At 43.4% G+C, this 18545-nt stretch overlaps 1 protein-coding gene across 1 annotated transcript in view; it reads left to right on the forward strand.

Moving 5' to 3' along the window:
- Nucleotides 1–1416: 1416 nt before the first annotated feature.
- The window catches only part of TMEFF1 (transmembrane protein with EGF like and two follistatin like domains 1), a 133898-nt gene continuing 116769 nt past the window's right edge, over nt 1417–18545 (forward strand). Inside the window, exon 1 of the mRNA XM_068396904.1 lies at nt 1417–1663. Coding sequence (XP_068253005.1) covers nt 1417–1663 — 247 coding nt within the window. The remainder of the gene's footprint in view (nt 1664–18545) is intronic.

Below are 18545 nucleotides of genomic sequence, written 5' to 3' on the forward strand. Positions count from 1 at the left end.
CAGTGTTGGACCCCGTACGCCAAAAGGAAATTGCTCTCTCAGTCTCAGTAATACAGGACTTATCTTTTCATCGCTGTATTTAAAAAGACAACAATCTGACTTTACGTGTCTGACCACTGTGCCTACCCAAAGCTTCCTGCTGGATTTATGGCCTTATTCTTGACTGCTCCAGTTAATGAACTACTCGAAGGTCTCCTCACACAAGTGCCGTACCTTACAGCAAGCCGGTGGCACACAGCAGCAGAGAGACCGAGGAAATGGGCAGTTCTTGTTCCTGAAAAACAAACGGTTTGTGCAATGGATTAAAAAACTTGTACGAACTGTAAGTGACAGAACTGAGACACGAAAAATTCTTGTTGAATGTAAAGCATTGTCCTGTGTTTTCCCCATGTAAAAATGATGACAGTGCTGTCAATGTACACAAAGCTTTCAGACACACAGCAAGATGCTGACGGTCTGCACTCAAGGTACGTGCCTGGCACCCTGTACCCATGCAGTGCTTCTGACCCTCTGAAGCGTCTCCATGTAAGGGACTGGAAAAACCCTAGATAATAAAAGCACCGTGTTACAGAAGTCACTCCTTCACCGTAAACATATTTATTTACTTGGATCAGTACAAACGCTCCTGCCATACATGCTGGGCTTCCGTTCAGTAAAAATTGAACACAACCCTTACAATTAAGCAAGAGCAGGGATGGTCTCTTTGCTTTCTTCCCCATCCCTACTCACGCCAGCTTATTAGTGAGTAGCAAACACTCCCGTGGGATGACAAACGACGTGCCGGTGGCCCTCCTTCCTCGCCGCCCCTGGGGACCCGCTCTGCTTTCATTCACCCGTCAGTATTACCCCCGCACGCCTTTCGGCGGTACCCACCACCGGCCCGGCCCGGCCCGGCCCGGCCCCCCGCCGCGCAGGGGTCCCCCCAACCGCTCCCCGCGGGGGCGGCCCAGCCGTCAGGGCGGGCGCTGCCGCCGCCGCTCGCCCAGCCCGCCGGGCGGGGAGAAGCCCCTCACCTCCCCTCCGGTCCCGGGGGAGGGGGCTGCCATCACGTGTGCTTCCTCCCCCTTCTCTCCCTCCTCCTCCTCCCCCTCCGCGGCGGCGACGGTAGCAGCATCAGCCGCCTCGGCTCCGCTCCCTTTGTTGCAGGCGGAGCGGCGGCGCTGCCGGGCGCCGCGCACAAAGGAGCGCGGCCGGGGCGAAGCGGCCCCGCGGGCGGGCAGGCGCGGAGGCGGCCTCCGCACCACCGGGCTGCTGGGGCCGCGCTGCACCGCCGGGGCCAGCCCTGCCCGCTACCGGGCGGCAGCAGCGGCGGCGGCGGCGGGTCTCTGCGGCCGCCGCGGCGGGGATGCTGAAGGTGTGCTCCGGAGCGGCGGAGAAAGGACGGTCCCGCCCGGGCGGTGCCGCGGGCTCCGGCTGATGCTGCGGGCCTGCCGCCGCCATCCCCCTGCCGCCGGCGCTGCTCCTCGGCCGCCCCTCGCCATGCTGGGAGAGAGCCCGGCCGCCGCCCGGCCGCTGCTGCGAGCGGGACCCCCCCTGGCGCTGTGCTACACCTCGGCCCTCCTGGTGCTCGCCCTCTCCGCGCTGCCCGCCGGCCGCGCCTCCCACCCCCTGCCCGGCTCCGAGTGCCAGGGCGGCGGCAAGGGGAAAGGCATCAACTGCTCAGGTAATGCCCCGCCGGCTCCCGCGCCCACCCCTGCCGGCGTCCCACGCGTGTACGTGGGGGGCTGAGCGCGGTCCCCCTGCTCCTCCCAGCCCGGCCCGGCCCGGCCCGGCGCGGCGCTGCGGGCGGCGGAAAACAAAGGAGCGGCGCCCGCCCCGGCCCCGGGTGCGGCTGGCCGGCGCCCCGGCCGGCGGGGAGAGCCCCCTCTCCGGGGACGGGGGGACGCGGGCAACCCCCTCTCCAGCGGCTCCCCTCCGAAAGGAAGGAGTTTGTGCCGCCGTCTCTCGGCTTTTGTTCCCCTCCGCCCTCCCGCCGCGGTGCCGGCAGGTGCGCGCCGGCCGCCCCGGGGGCTGCCCGCAGCCCGTCCCGGCTCCCCCCCGCCGCTCCGTCCCCGTCCTGCCGCAGACGGAGGGGGAAGAGCCGGGAGGAGCCGTGAGCGCAGCCCCTTACGGCGCTCACACGGGCTGTTTCTTAGGTCTCCCTGTCTGTCTGTGCAGCCCAGACCCCAGAGCCGGGGTAGCCTCTCCATCCCTCCCGCTGACGGTTGCTGTGTAGATTTTACACTGGATGAGATGTAGACAGCAAAATGCTCCGTGATGTGCGCTGAACAAGCTTTTTAGGGATTTTTCCTGCTTTGGTTGCATGGCAGGAGAATTATTATGTCTGCCCATCCTATGCATAAGCATATGCTGCTATAGTACAGTTTCAACGTAGATGAACTGGTTTGGTGTGACAGCAGCATGTTTTCTTATGTCTTGAGGGATACAGTGTTTTTAAAGTAGAATAAAGTGAACACATACAATATAAAGTTTACAATTTGTTAGAAAGGCTTATTTTTCTTCTAAAACTAATATTTGGAAAAGGTAATTTTTTTTTTCTCCAAAAAATTGCTGTGTATGCCTCCTACTGCTTTTTAAAATGATAGGTTTATTCCACTGCAAGGATCGCCAGCGAGAGCCGCACAAAGTGCCTTCTCCAAGGTGATGAACGTTTCCTGCCCTGTGCTCAGGGCCCCCCGCTCCCATTGTCTTCATCAGGATTTGGAAGGCAATTTCCACATTGGAAGGAGCTCTCGATACCGCCCAGGATAGGGTCCCAAAACTGTATAACAGCTTTCAAGAAATGAGGGAATGGAATAGTGATCTTCCTCCCAGTTACATTTTATAATATGGATAATGCTGCTAAAGCAGGCTATCAAATTCACAGACCAGCAAACTTTGGCAATATGATTTTGCAATATAATAAATCTAACTGCTGTTCACTCTTGATATACTCATTTTTTCTTCATTTTAGCCAGTTTAGACATCTACTGCATTAGTGTGTGATACCACAATGCTACTATTTTACTGCTGCCTGACTTTTTCATTCTATTTGTATGAATATCATGGTTATTTTTAAAGAGAGGTTAATAGGTTAATGTGTCACTGCCGTTAGCAGCTTACACATCAGAGACGTGTGGGTCATTAGACCACGGCGTGTGCATAAATCAGTGAGATTAAATATGGAAGGCTGATGAAATATATGAGGAAGTTTCCAAGATAATGTGTAACGCACCGATAGCATTATTTAGAAACTGTCATGGAAAGAGGGCTTTCCAACCTGGAAACTGCATGCTATATCGAAGACGTTCAGAATGATTTGGTTCTACTGAAAACAAGCAGAAGTAAATATATACTTTATATATGTACATATGGCAGGTGGCGTTTTTAGCGTAACTATAAAAATATGTAAGGAAAATATAATTTTAAAATCCGGTAGTCAGATTCTGCTATGTGTTAACTGTTTCATGCAAAACAGCAGTGTTTCAGTTCTCAACATTAATTTTGAAAGAACTAATATCAACGCATAATATCTCGGACAGATTTTCCCCTCACTTACCTCTTCATAGCTTCATTAACTTCTACTGGATAAGCTACTCCCTGCAAAAGATGAGTTTCCTATACTTTACGTGTGGGGCCAGACGTTGGCATTAGCACCTTTCTCCGTAGACTGCTACCATGTACATTGCTATTTATACTGAAAGTTAAACTTAAGAACACTATCACTACTTTTTCTTCAAACATTTGGACTCTCTAAATTACTTTCCGTAGTCGGAGAAGCAAAATTCTTCTCTCCTCTGTTATATTCTCATTTTAATATTTGCATCAGATTGACCTGCTGCCCTGGAACAGTTTCTTATACTTTTTGGGACGGTTCCTGAGTTTGTAACATTTTATCATCACTAGATTATGTAGCTACCTTTATTTTTTGTTAAATTTTTAGGAAATGCTGAACTCCTCTCCTTTATTCCTCCAGAGCATACTGCTTAAGAAAGAGTTTGCTGTAGCAAAAGAACATTGCAAGGTGGAGGACACAGGCAGACAACAAGAAAATTAAGATACCTTTTTCAGCCTTGATTCTGCCCCTTCGGCACATGCATTGTGGTTCAGTCTGTTGTTAAATTATGGTATAATTGCATCATCACTGGCCAAGGGAAGAGCATATAATCAAGTGATTAGAGCAGGAAACAGAGAATTAAGACATATCTGCAGTTAATTGATGACATGGACTTGTATGTGTTTGTTGATCTGTCAAGCCATACTTTGCTAAGCTAGGAAAACTGAAATAGCCCCATTTTACCCAGAAAGGGGTAAAAAACAAGTTGGTGTTTCTTTCTGGAAAAGAGAATCTTAGGGTTGATGTTTTAGAGATGTTTTATTATTCCCAGCGTTACCTGTAGTCATCTCTGGTAACATTTCTGGTACTCGCTGACTGTCCGTGAGTAGGGTGGCGTGATGCTTGCATCTCTGCTCAGGCTATAAGGTAGCCGTGTCCTACGGAAAGGCTGTACGTTTCCTACAGAAAAGCTGTGAACTACAGGGGGTTATTAAGCATCCTGAGTGTAAAGGTAAGTACAAAATGTATTTAGTTCCTAACCTGCCGGTACTCTCCAGAGACACTGCGTGCAGGCATCTTCAGTTTCAGTTTCAGTCCGGTTGAACCTCCGGTGTGAGATATGCTCCGGGTGCACGTATGGCAGCCACAGGGGTTGCAGTTTGATCATAACTGATCAAACGCTGAGGACTTCGATGAGAGGTACACAGACCTAACAAAAGATATTGGTCAGTGCATTGGTTTGGATTTGTACGCCCGGGATTTTAGTTCACAGTGATAAGTTTCTGTTGGTAAGTCTTTCAGCTTGCTGTTCCTTCATGTGATAAAATGTGCTTGTTTGGGACGATTCCACACACTTCCTATGAGTCTCACAAGCCATATCCTGCCCCCGGTTTCTTAAATTCTCTTTGAGTGAAGTGAGTAAAGATAAAATTGTTTCAAGATAGCTTATTGAGGATTGAATGAGGTCAAGGAAAAATGAAGAACACCTTCCCTTTCACAGAATTCCTCTTCTGAGGGGTATGAATGCTTTTCTTTTGCACAATCTGAAATAGTTTGAAGATAAAAGTAGGTGGAAATTACTGATTAGGGAAAGGGAAGGGGATGGAGGGACAAAGGAAAGTATCCATCCAGTGAAAAGGTAATGACTGAGTCTGTGATGGGCTGTTTATTGAGCATGGAAATAGAAGCTGTCAAAAAGCTTGTAAATTTTTAGAGAGAACAGCAGAGAAAGCTATAGTGGAGCCATCCTTCACCGTATACACATTATCTTAACTTTCAAAATGCTTTAGAGAAATGGTTTCTGCCCTGAAATAACTCATGGAGTAAATTAGACAAACAAAGAATGTGGAAACAGCAGAAAAAAAGAGAGAGGTGAAGCAAAGAACATGGTGAGCCAACAGGAGTACAACAAGCACAAGCAAAACTCATGTGTTTTCGTATGTTAAAATGTGGTAGAATGAGAAGGGAGGGGCAGACATCATCAGTGCGATGAAAGCATCTGATGGGTGGACAAGAGTGGGTCCTGAAGAGGGATGGGAGTGGAAGATGGTGGCTGGTACATGAGCAGAAGGGAGTAAGGAAGCAGTATGAGAAAAGATAAGACAGCTAAGAGTGGGAGTGACTCACAGAGGATGGACAAGCATGGCAAGAACTGGCCACATCATGTGCCTTTGTTTTCAAAGCATTCCTTTTTCCCTTGTGCGAGCAGAGTTTTAGAGGAAGAAGAGTTGGGAAGGGCACCGAAGGTGAGTGAGACAAGCAACAGGATATCCAGTTTGAATGCAGATAAGGCAGGAATGTCCAGGAGCATGATTATAAGTCTGTGTAGTATAACAACAGAAGAGAAAAATTACATTAATTACTGCACACACCCAAAGAGGGAGCAATACATTTAAAGTATGGCTACTGTCACTGTTACTGGAGATGCATGTGGTACCATAGAAAAATAATACCTCTTTTTGTCTCATCCTTGCTGCTGTCTGCTTTCCACCATCGAGGAACATGGTCTCATTCAGAATTCGCAAGTCTTTTCCCTCAGCATCTCCTGCTGAGGGCGTTGTTCCCCCATATCCTTCATGGACAATGGAGGCGTTTGATTAGGGACTCTTTGTTTCCATTACTTTGTTAGATGCCATTAAGTCTCTTCTCCAGACCCTGTAGCAGGGAACCCCAAGCTTATTATTTCTGGATACCAGTGCTAGCGGAAGAGACATAGCGTGCATATTTAAAGAAGAAAATTATCTGCTCAAGTCTTGTCTGTGTAGCACTTTGGTATGGTGTATGTAACATATTCGTACCTGCTGTAATCAAGGACTAGAAATTAAGAACATATCTTCTGCATTCTGTGTGCAGGCTATCAGTGATGCATTCAGTAGTGCACTCTTGTTCAGTGCTTGACAGCTTGTGGGAATGGTGGGAGGACATGGCAAAATGTGAGGTCATGGGGACCAAACTAAAGCAGGAGAAAACCATCTCCGCTTGAACGTTGCCCTTGCTTTTGTTGACTCTGCTTCCTTCCAAAAGGGTTTGACAGTGGTAGAATGAGACAATGAGAATTTTAAAAGTGCTAAAAACCTAAATGAACAAGACAACGCTAGGGTTAGAAACATAGCATTTGGGGCACAAGCTCTAAATGCCTAAGGAAACAGTTTCCTAGGGAGATGATTATTTGATCACCTTTGCAAGGGTTTCTTTCTCAGAAGCATCTAAGATATATCAGCACTGAGGAGAAGGCACACTTTCAAAAGTGCTATCTGTATTTATTGGCAAATTACAATTTTAGGGTTCAAACCAGGATGAACTGTCACTACTTTAAGGCATGTTACCTATTATGTATGAGCTGTTGTAGCTGAAAGCTTCATCTTTTTCCCTGGGTTAAGAAGAGGTCTAAAGCTACTCCCCTCTGGTACATCTACACTGTGAGGTGAAGACTTGAGAGGAGTGGGTTGGACAAAATGAGTTTTATGTACGTTCTTTCTCACTCTAGGCTTGTGTGTTGTCTGAAGTTTGGGTCCAGACTGTCCCCGCTGTGATGGGGAAGAGCTGAACATAAGGATGTAGCTCCCTGGGCCCTGTCTGTGCCCAATCCGCGTGGCAGATGTGAACATGGACATGGGAGGATATGAACCTCAGGCACTGCCAGTGTTTGCAGCTCGACCTTGGTTTCTGCCTGGGCTCAGTGGGGACTCCATGAACCAGAATCAGATGTAGCCTTAAGACTGGCTTTCATCCGTGCTTATCTGCTGGAACAGACATACCCTTTGTGTTTTTTGTGAAGAATAAATAGGTGAGGGTTTTTTTTGGTATATCATTCTAATTTACATGACACCAAAACAATTTGTGCTGAAGGTATGAAGACACATTGGCAAGAATATAAAGGCAGGGGATGGAAGAGACGTACAGGCTCAGGTAAATTAGCCTAACTATTTTAAGAAATACACATATTTTTTGGTTTTGCATAGATCAACTTGATCTGAAATGGTATACAGGACTAGAATAATTGGTTATTTTATCTAAGATACTGTGACATGTTCCTGTAAATGAATTATAACAGTCAAGCCAAATAAACTGTGATACGTGTTTGTGCCAATTGAACTTCTGAAGTAAATGATCTAGACTCAGTCAGGTTACATATCACTTTGAGGAACTATCGTAAGGCATGAATATAAATCAACTGTAAGTAAAAAAGTAAAAACAATGATTAAAAAGAGAAATTAAAACTCAGACACTAACATGCACATATTTGTTTCCCTTTAGTGTAATTACCTAGACATGAAATGTCCTTGCAGTACAGATTCTTATGCTGATTAAAGAGCCAAAAGGTAATTCAAGTAGAATTGAAAGTGTCAGAATAGCAGAAAATCATCTCGTAACAGGTGTCACTCCATCATTGTGACTAGTGGGAACTGGTAGCATGATGGAGTAATCGAGGCTTGACTGAAGGGACTGCATTGAATCCAATTTCTTTATCATTTTTTGAAAAGGGGAAAAGATGATCAGTGTTTATTGTGGAAAATATTGCCAAGAAAACATTCTTTCTGTACCAAGACCTCTCTGATAATTCCTGTTAAATAGACAACAAGAAGTGTCTTTATTGAGAGCAGTCTGGCCCTTTTCTTGCTATTGATGTAAGGACAAGTATTTTGTACTTATAGCCTGCTGGTTTTCTTCTAGAACTGACAGTAGACTGGATAAAGGGGAGAGTTAATATTTACTTGGACTTGAAAAAAAAGAAACTGTGGTCAAGGTCTTTGAGTAGAGACGTATGAAAGCAGAGAATCCCACAGATATCGACAGGAGGCTCGATTTATCCTTTTCCTGTAAAGAGATTATCACGTTCCACCATTGATCCATCAACTGAAAGTGCTTGTGACTTTTCCAGCCTGTGGTCGGACTTCGGCAAGTGTCCACAAAGCAGGTAGTGGCAGTAGTTCCCAGAATAACAGCAGCTGTAACATTTGGGGGAGAAAAAATGCTGAGCACCAGGGATGTTGAAAAAGGATCTATTTTTCTGACTCTAGACTACTGCTTATCCTCCTTGATAAGTCCCTACAGATGCTGTGGAATGAAAAGTGGAGGTAGAGGACATGTTGGCATATTTGAGGCGAAAGCCTGACTTTTTGTAAGCAGTCTGTAATATTCAATAGAGCTGAGGACCAAGGAAGTTCTTTGTAAATTATTCTTTTAAAAATCATTCTTTTAAAAATCATTCTATCCTGGTAATAGTTTTAGATAATAAGAAAATTATAATTAAATAATATGCTATAAACTAAATAGTCCTCTCTAATCTAATTGCTGCAGTTTATTCTTAGATCATCTTGAAATTCTAACAATTTAGAAATACAGAGAAGTACAGGAAGAAAAAGAGAAAGAGCATGAGAGAGTGGAGTTGTATTTTGTGGAGCTCCTAAGTGTGTAGAGAAGGGCTTGTTTGACTAAATAAATCCACAGTGAATTTTATTTTATGAAACCATTTCTTGGCAAAATGGGTTGTCTTTGTGTGGTACTTTTCGTCCAGAAAAGGATAGGAAGATACAGACCAAATCTGGTTAGGAGTAACTTCAGCGATCAACATTGTGATCTGATGAAATTAAAGTTTCCTGGAGAACTTTAAATCTGTTCCTTTGTCTTGATGAACATCTACAACATATCTTTAGTTTTAATTTAGTTCACAGATGGCTTCAAGGGGATCTGAGAGCAGAATTATTTCATCTTGTATTATTAGGCAGATACCTAGTGGTGCCGTTAGTTGTTTAATTATTTGAGGTCTCTGGGTCATATGTTCTTAATTTTATTTATTTGTTTCTTTTTAAAAATAAAAATGTCAGGTCAGTTTTTTCTCTTAAGTTTTCTTACCAGGGAACTTTTGTCTTCTTCGAAGTGGGGAGCAAGAAGCCAGTGGAGCTCTTTCCTAGAAGAGTACCTAGAAGACTTGTGTTCTTGCTGACCTAGTTACGTCCCCAGACCTGGCTGGGTGGGAGCTGGGAGACTGACCAGGCTCTGCATGCATTTGCATATATATTGCTGGTGTGAATTTCTCTCTTTAAGAGAGCAATTTAATCTTACACTGATACCAATGTTCAATTTTTTTAAGTTGCTCTAGAACTGCCTCATTGGTCATAATGAGGTTTGTGAGGAGGCTGTATTTGACTAGCAAATACAGATTTGTTTTACAGTAATTTAAATTCTCATTATAGTAGACAATTTCTAAGCACAGGACTTTTCTGATAATAGATTATGTGTTACAGCAACAGCATTTAAAGGATATGGTTCAAAATAAAATTAAATCCTTGTAATACCTCTCTTTTGACTTCGTACTATAAAAATAAATTTAGTTGCAATTACAGTCTTGAAACACCAACATTGTATAACCGTGTTCAAGCTGGTGGGATCCTCATCCACGCTTCAAAAATAGTGTTAATTAAGACCAGCAGGAAAACATGTGAAAATGAAAGAGAAGAAAACCGGGAACAAGACAGAACTGTCAGTATTTTTTCTGAAGGGACCTGGCTTCTCTTGCTAGCTGCCAGCTCCTCCCCTAGCCTGTTTCTACCAGGCTGAGACCTTGCTATGCTCCTGTACGTCTTAACTGGGTGGAAAACTCTGTGCTTTTGTAAGACGCATAGAGTATCCAGTGGGGTGCAACTGAAGAAGAGGACAGGTATGATGTTCTTGACAAACAGACAAAAGAATGTTCAGGACATGAAATGGTTCTTCTCAAGTCTGGTCTGGAGGCCAAACCTCCTGAAGTCTGGCTCTGCCTGGCCACAAAGCCTCTGTAGGCAGCCTCATTCCAGCTGCCTGGCTTGCTGGCAGGCGACAGCCGGGTTCCTCGAGGAAAGGCCCTGGGGCATCTCCTCCGCCTCACACCAGTCTCACGGGATCTATGTGGAAGCAGATGGGGTGAATGGGGGCGGCCGGGCGAGCCAGAGAGCTGGACCTGTGCAAACTCCCATTAATCTGCCCTTGATCACCACAGTATGTTCAAGATGAACACAAAATGTTCAACTTTAGGAGCTCAAATTGCTTCTTCCCAGATCCAGCCCTGATTATTTCCCAGGCTGGCACATTTCCACCCAGTTAAGACGTGGAGTCTTGGAGACTTGGAGTCTTGGAGACGTGGAGTCCTCACGTGGAGACGTGAGGAGTTTGACACATTTCAGTGTTCATCTACTGCTGACCAAAAATCCGGCTTAAGGAAGCACTTAAACGGTCTCAGTTACTAACTCATGTGAGCACTGCATATGATGATGGAAGAAGAAACACACAGCCCCCAAGGAAATCATACTGTCGCATCTACTTGTATGACTACAGAAAACCTTCTGTACACACTCATATATTTCAGCGGTGGGTGAGAAGGCCCTCCGTTGCTTAAATGTGAAGCATACAGAGGATTTTGTTGTACCTTACAAGAGTTTTACATGCTTTCCTCTTCAGAGACTGTTTCACATGCAGTTGCACATGTGACTACGAAGAAAGAGTGACTAGAGAAGCATCATTTGCAGAAGTTGCTAAATTTCCTCTAAAATTTTAAACCAAACAAAAGTCTTAACAAAAGCAGCATAAAAGCTTGAGATACGGACTATGTAAAGGTATCAGTGCATATGCCAAAAATGCCCAGGCATGTCTAGGCTTTCAAAATAAGTGAGTGCTTTTGAAAATGTAAGTTTTGATCCTTAAGGATGTCCATAAAACACAAGACCAAGCTATAACATCTTTAGTTGGTTGATGGAGACAGCTCAAACTGTTTTCAACAGGTATTTCCGTAAAAAGTTTGATAAAAAATAGTGTCTGGATAGCAGTTTGTTGCTCTAAAACTCAGGGAAGCCTTGATCTAATTAAATGTTTACATTTTGCTAATTAGTATTGACTCTGATTGTGTGCTACCTTTATCTGATCCCCCTGGGAGAGGCAGAGGTCAGTCTGTCGTGCCGAATGGGTTTGCTGGGTCAGAGGAGAATGGCAGAAAATCCTTAGAAAGGCTAAAGAAAGGGACCCCCCTCCAAGCGATACCGCCTACTTTCCTAAAGCACCATGTCCCGCCATCAGCTTTTCCTTCATCCTCCATCTCTCACAGAAGTTTACCTAGACAATTCTGCGAGGCAGAGTTCCTTTTCCCTGTCTTGATTGGAAGTATAATTTTATGGAAGTATCATTTCAAGGTCATAAAAGTGAAAATAACATAGGCAGACTCCTGTTGAGGTTATAGAAATTTTTTCTCGTATGAAACATGGGTTGGGAAGGCAATTTATTTAGTCGCATTTCTTCTCTGTTCAACTGCAAAGGGTGTCCTGTCCTTTGCTTGCGCAGATGTTTACACCTACAAAGAATATCTTTGTAAAAATCGTTACCTGTGTTTGAAATGTGCAAAATTGGTTCTGAGTGGTAAGAAATACTCTTTTTCATGTCAGAAACTGGTGGTTGTGGTAGGGATGAAACAAAAATTTGGGCTAGAAAACACAAAGTACAGCTGCCTAATTTTCTTTTTTTTAAATGAGAAGAGGTATATAATTATCTCAATGCTCTTTGTTAAAACCTCTGCCTGTACAGAAGTGTTATCCAGGTGAGAGAACACAACCTCCACATTTGCAAGTGATATTCCTGCTGCTGCCTGAGCAAGCAAAGAGGATCACTGGAACCAGACTCCGAATTTGAGTGTTTTGGGTGATTTATCTACCAGATGGTAAATGCAGTCCAATGTAAAAAATTAGTCTGGGAGCAAGGAATCAATCATCCAGCACACTGATCAGCAAAGGGATTTGGGTGTTACAGCAGAAAAATTAATGAGCTGGCAATCCACTGCTGAGCAGCATTAAAACAAAAAGATACTATGCTGTAATAAAAGAGTCCTCATCCAGAAGACAGAAGAGATGAACGTACTGCTTTATTAGTCACTTGATAAACCTAATCTAAAGCAGTGTATTAGATACCAAAACCCTAATATTATTCAAACATAATGATTAAAAAGTTCAGTATCGAAATCTGGAAATCAGAGTTAATTTAGGAAAGTGAAGTTTTTCACTGCTTTCACATTTGTTTCCCAAATACATAAGCTCTTCTGTCTTAGGAATTACTTATTAGTAGTCTGTATTATAGTAATAGATATTTCTGTGCTGTTTAAAGTCACAGTACGGTGCATTCAGCATTGCCTAATGAAAGATTATAAGATACCAATACTAGCTTTATGTCATAATTATCTCTTTCTATGAAAGTCTTGAAAATTTGTCCCTAGCCCCTTTCAGTTACTCAGGCTACGAGAGATCAGCATAGCTTCACCACCAAAAGCTCTTCATGACTTTTCTCTGATATTTCATGGGAAGCCATTGAGTCTCCATCTACAAAAGACTAAGAAAAGGTGGCTTCTGTGCTCAATTTTCACTTTTTAAAATTTTTTTTTTGATTCTAAGGATTAGGTACAGGTTAGGCTCTTTGGGAAATGACTCTATGTACAGGCTGCTTCTGCAGGGAGGATGGACAGCAGCAGGGTCTGGCCATGCTGGTGTGGGGCGACTTGACACAGGTAAAAAGTCTAGCTGTGGGTCCTCTCTCAAGCCTGAGGCATCAAAGTTACTTTTGTGACCACAGGTAGCTAAAAGAAGTAGGTTGGAAAAGATCTCTTTTCTACTGCAGAAAACTACCTGAAACTGCTCTTGTGTCTCCTCTGTGAGTAACCCCTTTTATTTCTGAAAACAGCCAAGGAGATGATAGGAAACCATAATGCCATACTGTCCTCTGATTTTGGCCTTTTCTTGTTTGGTTTGGTTTTTTCTTGGGGGTGGGGACTGGTAGGTTGGTGAAGAGCTAGTGAAGCACACAACAAAAATCTCGATTATCGCTGTACATCATGAAAATGTAATCCTAAAGTTGTCTTTCACTTACTTAGATTTCCTCTTTAGGTCTTTGGGTTTGTTTTGTTTTATTTTTCAAATGATTCCTGGAGAAATATTTCTATAAACACAGGGGAAAGGAACTGATGGTCTGACTACCTAAGCAGTAGAGTGAAGCCCACTACCGAAGGAGTTTTTCCAGAAGCGCTAACCCCTGCTTAAAATCACAACAGTTCCTAGATCATGGTCCCTGTGAAAAATTGGTTTATCTATGTACAGAGTAAGCAGTAAGAGCCTGCAAATATTAGTCTCATGCAGTTCTACAGATTAAGGGTCTAGAAGCAATGGTTCTCCATAGACTTGAAGGAGCTGCAGCCAAGCCTGTACCAAAGGGATGGACTCAATTGCCTACATTTCTCCGAGCCACAAAGACATGTTTGCCTTAAAGTTATGCAGAGCCTGTAGAAGTAGTTTCTGATGCTGTGCTGGATTATACTTACACAGCTCCGGTGCTAATCAAGTTCAGCCTGGGTATAAACAGGAACTGTACCTCAGACAGTGTTTGTGTATCTCGGGGCTGAAATTGGTCTTTTACCTCTTTTCAGTTGTATGGGTGTGAAATAAAGGGCAGAATTTAGCCACGTGCATATTTACATGTAGGGATTTTTTTTCCACTGCTGTATTTATGTGAAGATTTTTGCTGGCTATATATTTTCTGCCATTTTGGATGTGCACAACGCTGTTAAAGATGGCTAACGAAGCCTGTGGCCTGAGGGTGCCTGTGGCCCTACATTCAAACAGAAAATGCGGGTTAAATTCAGATTGGCAGTGACACAAGGTCTGTCAGTGCCACAGCAGCAAGATGATGCAGGGCAGCGGTGATAAAGTGTCTGTGATCCCTGTTTTGTGTCCCTCCTCACCCTGTCCCCCTGGGCTGACAGACTGTGCTTGGGGGGAGGAAGGGGCTCCACTCCTCGCTCACTTGGCCAACTGTTGGAGGACACCTGGCAAAGCCAAGATGTCCTTTGCAGTGTGTAGGCAAGGGCAAAATGAGAGCCAACGAGTCAAAGTTCCTTGATTCTCCGCTGTAAACCAGGTAATAGCAGCTAATTTATGGCAATTAGGACGTCTCCCTCAAGAGCTGTAAGCTGACATGAGCCCTATTTTGGCAGAGTGTCCGCTAGCTCTGCTCCTCGGCCCCGGGAACCGCAGGGAAGACAACTCATGAGCTGGCTAATCCGCCGTTACATTTGCCGAGGGAATCCCCAGCAGGGAACCGTGAATAATTTCCACCTGCTTCATACTGTGTGAGTGGCACAACACGAACAGGGGGAAATGGGTGAATATATTGAAGGAGAGGTGGCCTCCTGTCTTTCCTTTATATAAAGCTTGTTTCTTAGTCCGAAATGGTAGGCATCGCTGGTCTAGCGGTTTTGCCTGGCTTGCCAGTGTGGTGGGCTGCAGAGATGCCGTTGGCTCTGAGCACGCTGGAGTTCATCAGTTCTCTGCAAACCTGATGGCCCTACCAGCCCTGCAACAGCCATCACTGTGAGAGACGGCAAGGCACAGTGAGGCAGGAGAGCACACCTTGCTGTATGGATGCTGCGCTGTAACCCAACTATAAACTCTCAGCCCCTGAAAATCCTTTCGAGGCGGGCAAAGGGGGTTAGCAGAAGCGTTGGGAATTGTACTTCTCCTTCTGTTTCAGTAAGGATAAACGAGCAGGAAGAGAGGAATTATTAGCTGTAGAATTAGCTGACAAGAATGCATGCGGGAGGAAAAGGTATTTCAGTAAGCTGAGCAACTCCTCGGCAGTGATTTGTTTCTTAGAAGTGTAACATAGTTGTTAAAGTTTGAAAGGAGTGGAGCTGATGGCTTGGATCCTTCCTGGTTTCTGTAATTTACTGGAATTACCAGAATTCATTAAGAAGCCTGAACGATCTACCGGGGGCTTGTTTGTTTGTTTTCTCCCCATGACTTTTATGTCGCTGGTTATTATGTTACTTTTCCAGGGGTTTTCTGGCTGTTTAATTACGGTTTTCAAAGCTAGCCCTAAATAGCATAGTATATGGGTGTTTGGAGGAGAGAGTTTATGCAAACCTAATTATACTTCAGCACCATTCATACTGCTTATGTTTCAGGGATAGTACCCAAGAGTTAATTTATTTCCTCTTTCTATATACAAAATAGGAATCTAATGCTATTTTTACATAGGTATGTGTATCATAACAATGCACCGCAATGATTTTTTAATTTATAGTTCTGTTAAGGGATTTTAATGAGACCAAACTGCAAAAGGAAACCGCGTTTTTTTGTATTAATTTGGAAACTACCAGATTTAACTGTTATGTTTTAATCTCTTACATGAAAATACTCTCGCGTTGGAATTAGCTTCTCTATAATATTCTGAAAGTAAAAAGGTACTTCATCTTTCATTTGAAATCAGTAACTACTTCAGATATTTTTATAAATTCTCAATTTTGATGTAGGCTGGCAGGGTCCATGGGAACCCAGAGGTATGATTCCCTCTAATTAAGTTTTGAAGTATATCGCTGTTGTTTCCTTCTTGAAAAGGTCTGTAGCTTTAGAACATTCAGTGCTGGCACTGAAATCTTTCAAAAGACAAATACTCCAACAGCCTTTAATTTTTTTTTTGTTAGGTAACTCACCCTTTCAAGTCAATGTTTCATTTCCTATATCTAGTTAAGTTCGGTAACTCACTTAGAAATAGGTATTTCTTTCTGTGCTTTGAAACAGAAAGGTCATATTCACATAAAAGAGCCTGTCATACATGCCAACTGTCACGCTGACTGTCTGTCATCCACATGGCTGGAGGAGATCTCCCATGGCATCAAGCCTCCTTGGTCGTTATTTCTGCACTCAAGCCTACTCCTCAGAATTGCCCGTTTCTTTCTGATTGACCCTACTATATACTATTTGCTTAACCATGTCTTAACAACAGATTTTAAAATTTTGTTTAAAAAGCTTAATATGCAGCTTATACTAAAAAATAGAATGAAGAGAATAGACATCAGGGACATTATTGTAAATATTCTTACAATAATCTTAAAATAATCTACAATAACCAGTATTGTAAATATTCTTACAATAATTTTACTTTTGTAACTTCTGTGTTCAGAAATTTCCCACCTCAGGAAGATAACCGGTATCTTCCTGAGGTTGGAACCAAACCATTTTTGGATGTTTTTTCAAAGATCTCTAAAACTTACACATGGACCAGACTAGCCTGAAAACTGCCTTACACTTTTTTTTGTGTTAATTAGACTTTAAGTTTGGGTGAAAACTTGGGTGTTAGGAAAAGAGTGGATTAGGGTACTTAGATTTTTTTAATAGAACTTGATGTGTTCAATGAACAGCTTCCACTGCTGTGAATTATTGCATCCCACTTGAATTGCTTTGAGAAAAAAACAGACAGTGAGAAATGCTCAATTAGTGAATATGTCTGGAAAATCTGATTTGAGCAACATGTCTAGCATTACACAAACACATAAAAATTACATTTGCTCGAATAACATTCAGATATCTTCTTGTTTCTGGGTACTTGATTTGCTCTTTTATTATGGCTTTGCTTAACACAAGGTCCTTTAAAAAAAACCCCAACAACTCTCCCCACTAACAGCTAGGGAAAATACAGACATTTCATAGGATGGACTGATTTTTAAGTGGCTGTGAGGAAGATTAAAACTGTTATATCCTGGCAGAGACCTCTCACTTGAATTAATGGCATAATGAGTACCACTGGAAGTAGTTCCCCTCTGTCAACCAGCCACCTGAAAAACAGACACAGAATTTTTCTTTATGCTTACTGGAAAGCAGAGATCTAGCAACCCTGGGCGCTCTGTCCAGGCCTGGGTTCCCATGTTTTCCAGTGGTGTTTTTTTCACCATCCTTGCCTCTTCCACTCTGTGGTCCCTCTCCTCTGGCTTTCCTCGTGGTCTTCTTTCCACCTCTGCTGTACCTGCCAGCTCTCTTTCCTTCGTAGTCAGTTCTCAGCTTTGTACTCTGACTGTTTTCTGCTCTTGGGCAAGGAGACCACTAAGACCATACAAATATGACATGTATGACAAATATACAAGTTTGCCAGCACTGATTTTTGGTGCTGAAGCCACAGCTCACCTGGAACACCACGAAGAAGCAGCGCATGGAAGGGAGAGCCTGTGACCAATTTCACTGGTGGTGTGTAACAGATAAACGTCTTCTCGCAGCTTAAAATTCCAGGTGAACTGGATGTATTTTCACATAGCAGAATACAATGGTCTGAGCCGTGGAAATCATACCTCCTTCACTGCACCTTGCATCTCAGCTCCTGCATGAAACATGGAAAAGCTCAAACACCATAATGGTATAAGTTGCAATTTTATTACTTAAAAAAAAGACAAAACACCATATGTGCCCCAACTTCATTCTTAAAAACTACACAGCTGGAAATTTTCTGTGAAAACAATGAGCCTGAGTGCTATAAACAACTTAAAACAAGATCTAGTGATAGAAAATGTTATTCAATGTTAGCTAAAAATATGGTTCCCAGCCCAGTGTATTACTGCAACTTTGGAGTTAGTAAATTTGCATTAAAATCAAAGAACTCCACATTTGCTTGAGAAGCTGTTCACAAGTTAGAAAATGCCAACACTTTGGACTAGCAAACTCACTTTCTCAAATAAGTCAAATACCCTCATTTTCATGGGGATGTTTCTGAGATTCCCTCACAAATTAGCCTACAGAAACTGTGTACAGATTTTTCTTTCAGGCTCAGTAAGCCTGTCTATTTCTTGTTATGGAAAGGAAAATAACACAAATTTAACAAGTATTTATGCTATTTATCTCATAGAAAAAATAGCTGAATAATATCGTTAGATAACACTGGAAAACACTTTTGCAGAGCAGAAAGGGAAAGTTACAGGATTTGGTTTTGGGGAGGGGTTTGGTTTTGGTTTTGCTTTTTAAATGTGACAGAAATCCCAATATAAAGTATGGTTTTATGAGCCAAGGTATTGAGAATGACCTTGCCGAGGGTTTCACCCTCCTGCTCCTGGCTGTGTATCCCACCACAGACCTTGTCCTGCCTCAGCCTTCAATGATCCCTGCTCTCAACTGGGTCACCTCACTAAAAAGGGGCAGAACAATAATGCAGCAAAAAGTGGATAATTCTTTTCTTAGTGTTA

This window comes from Nyctibius grandis, chromosome 3, assembly GCF_013368605.1.
Source record: "Nyctibius grandis isolate bNycGra1 chromosome 3, bNycGra1.pri, whole genome shotgun sequence".
NCBI classification, from domain to species: domain Eukaryota; kingdom Metazoa; phylum Chordata; class Aves; order Nyctibiiformes; family Nyctibiidae; genus Nyctibius; species Nyctibius grandis.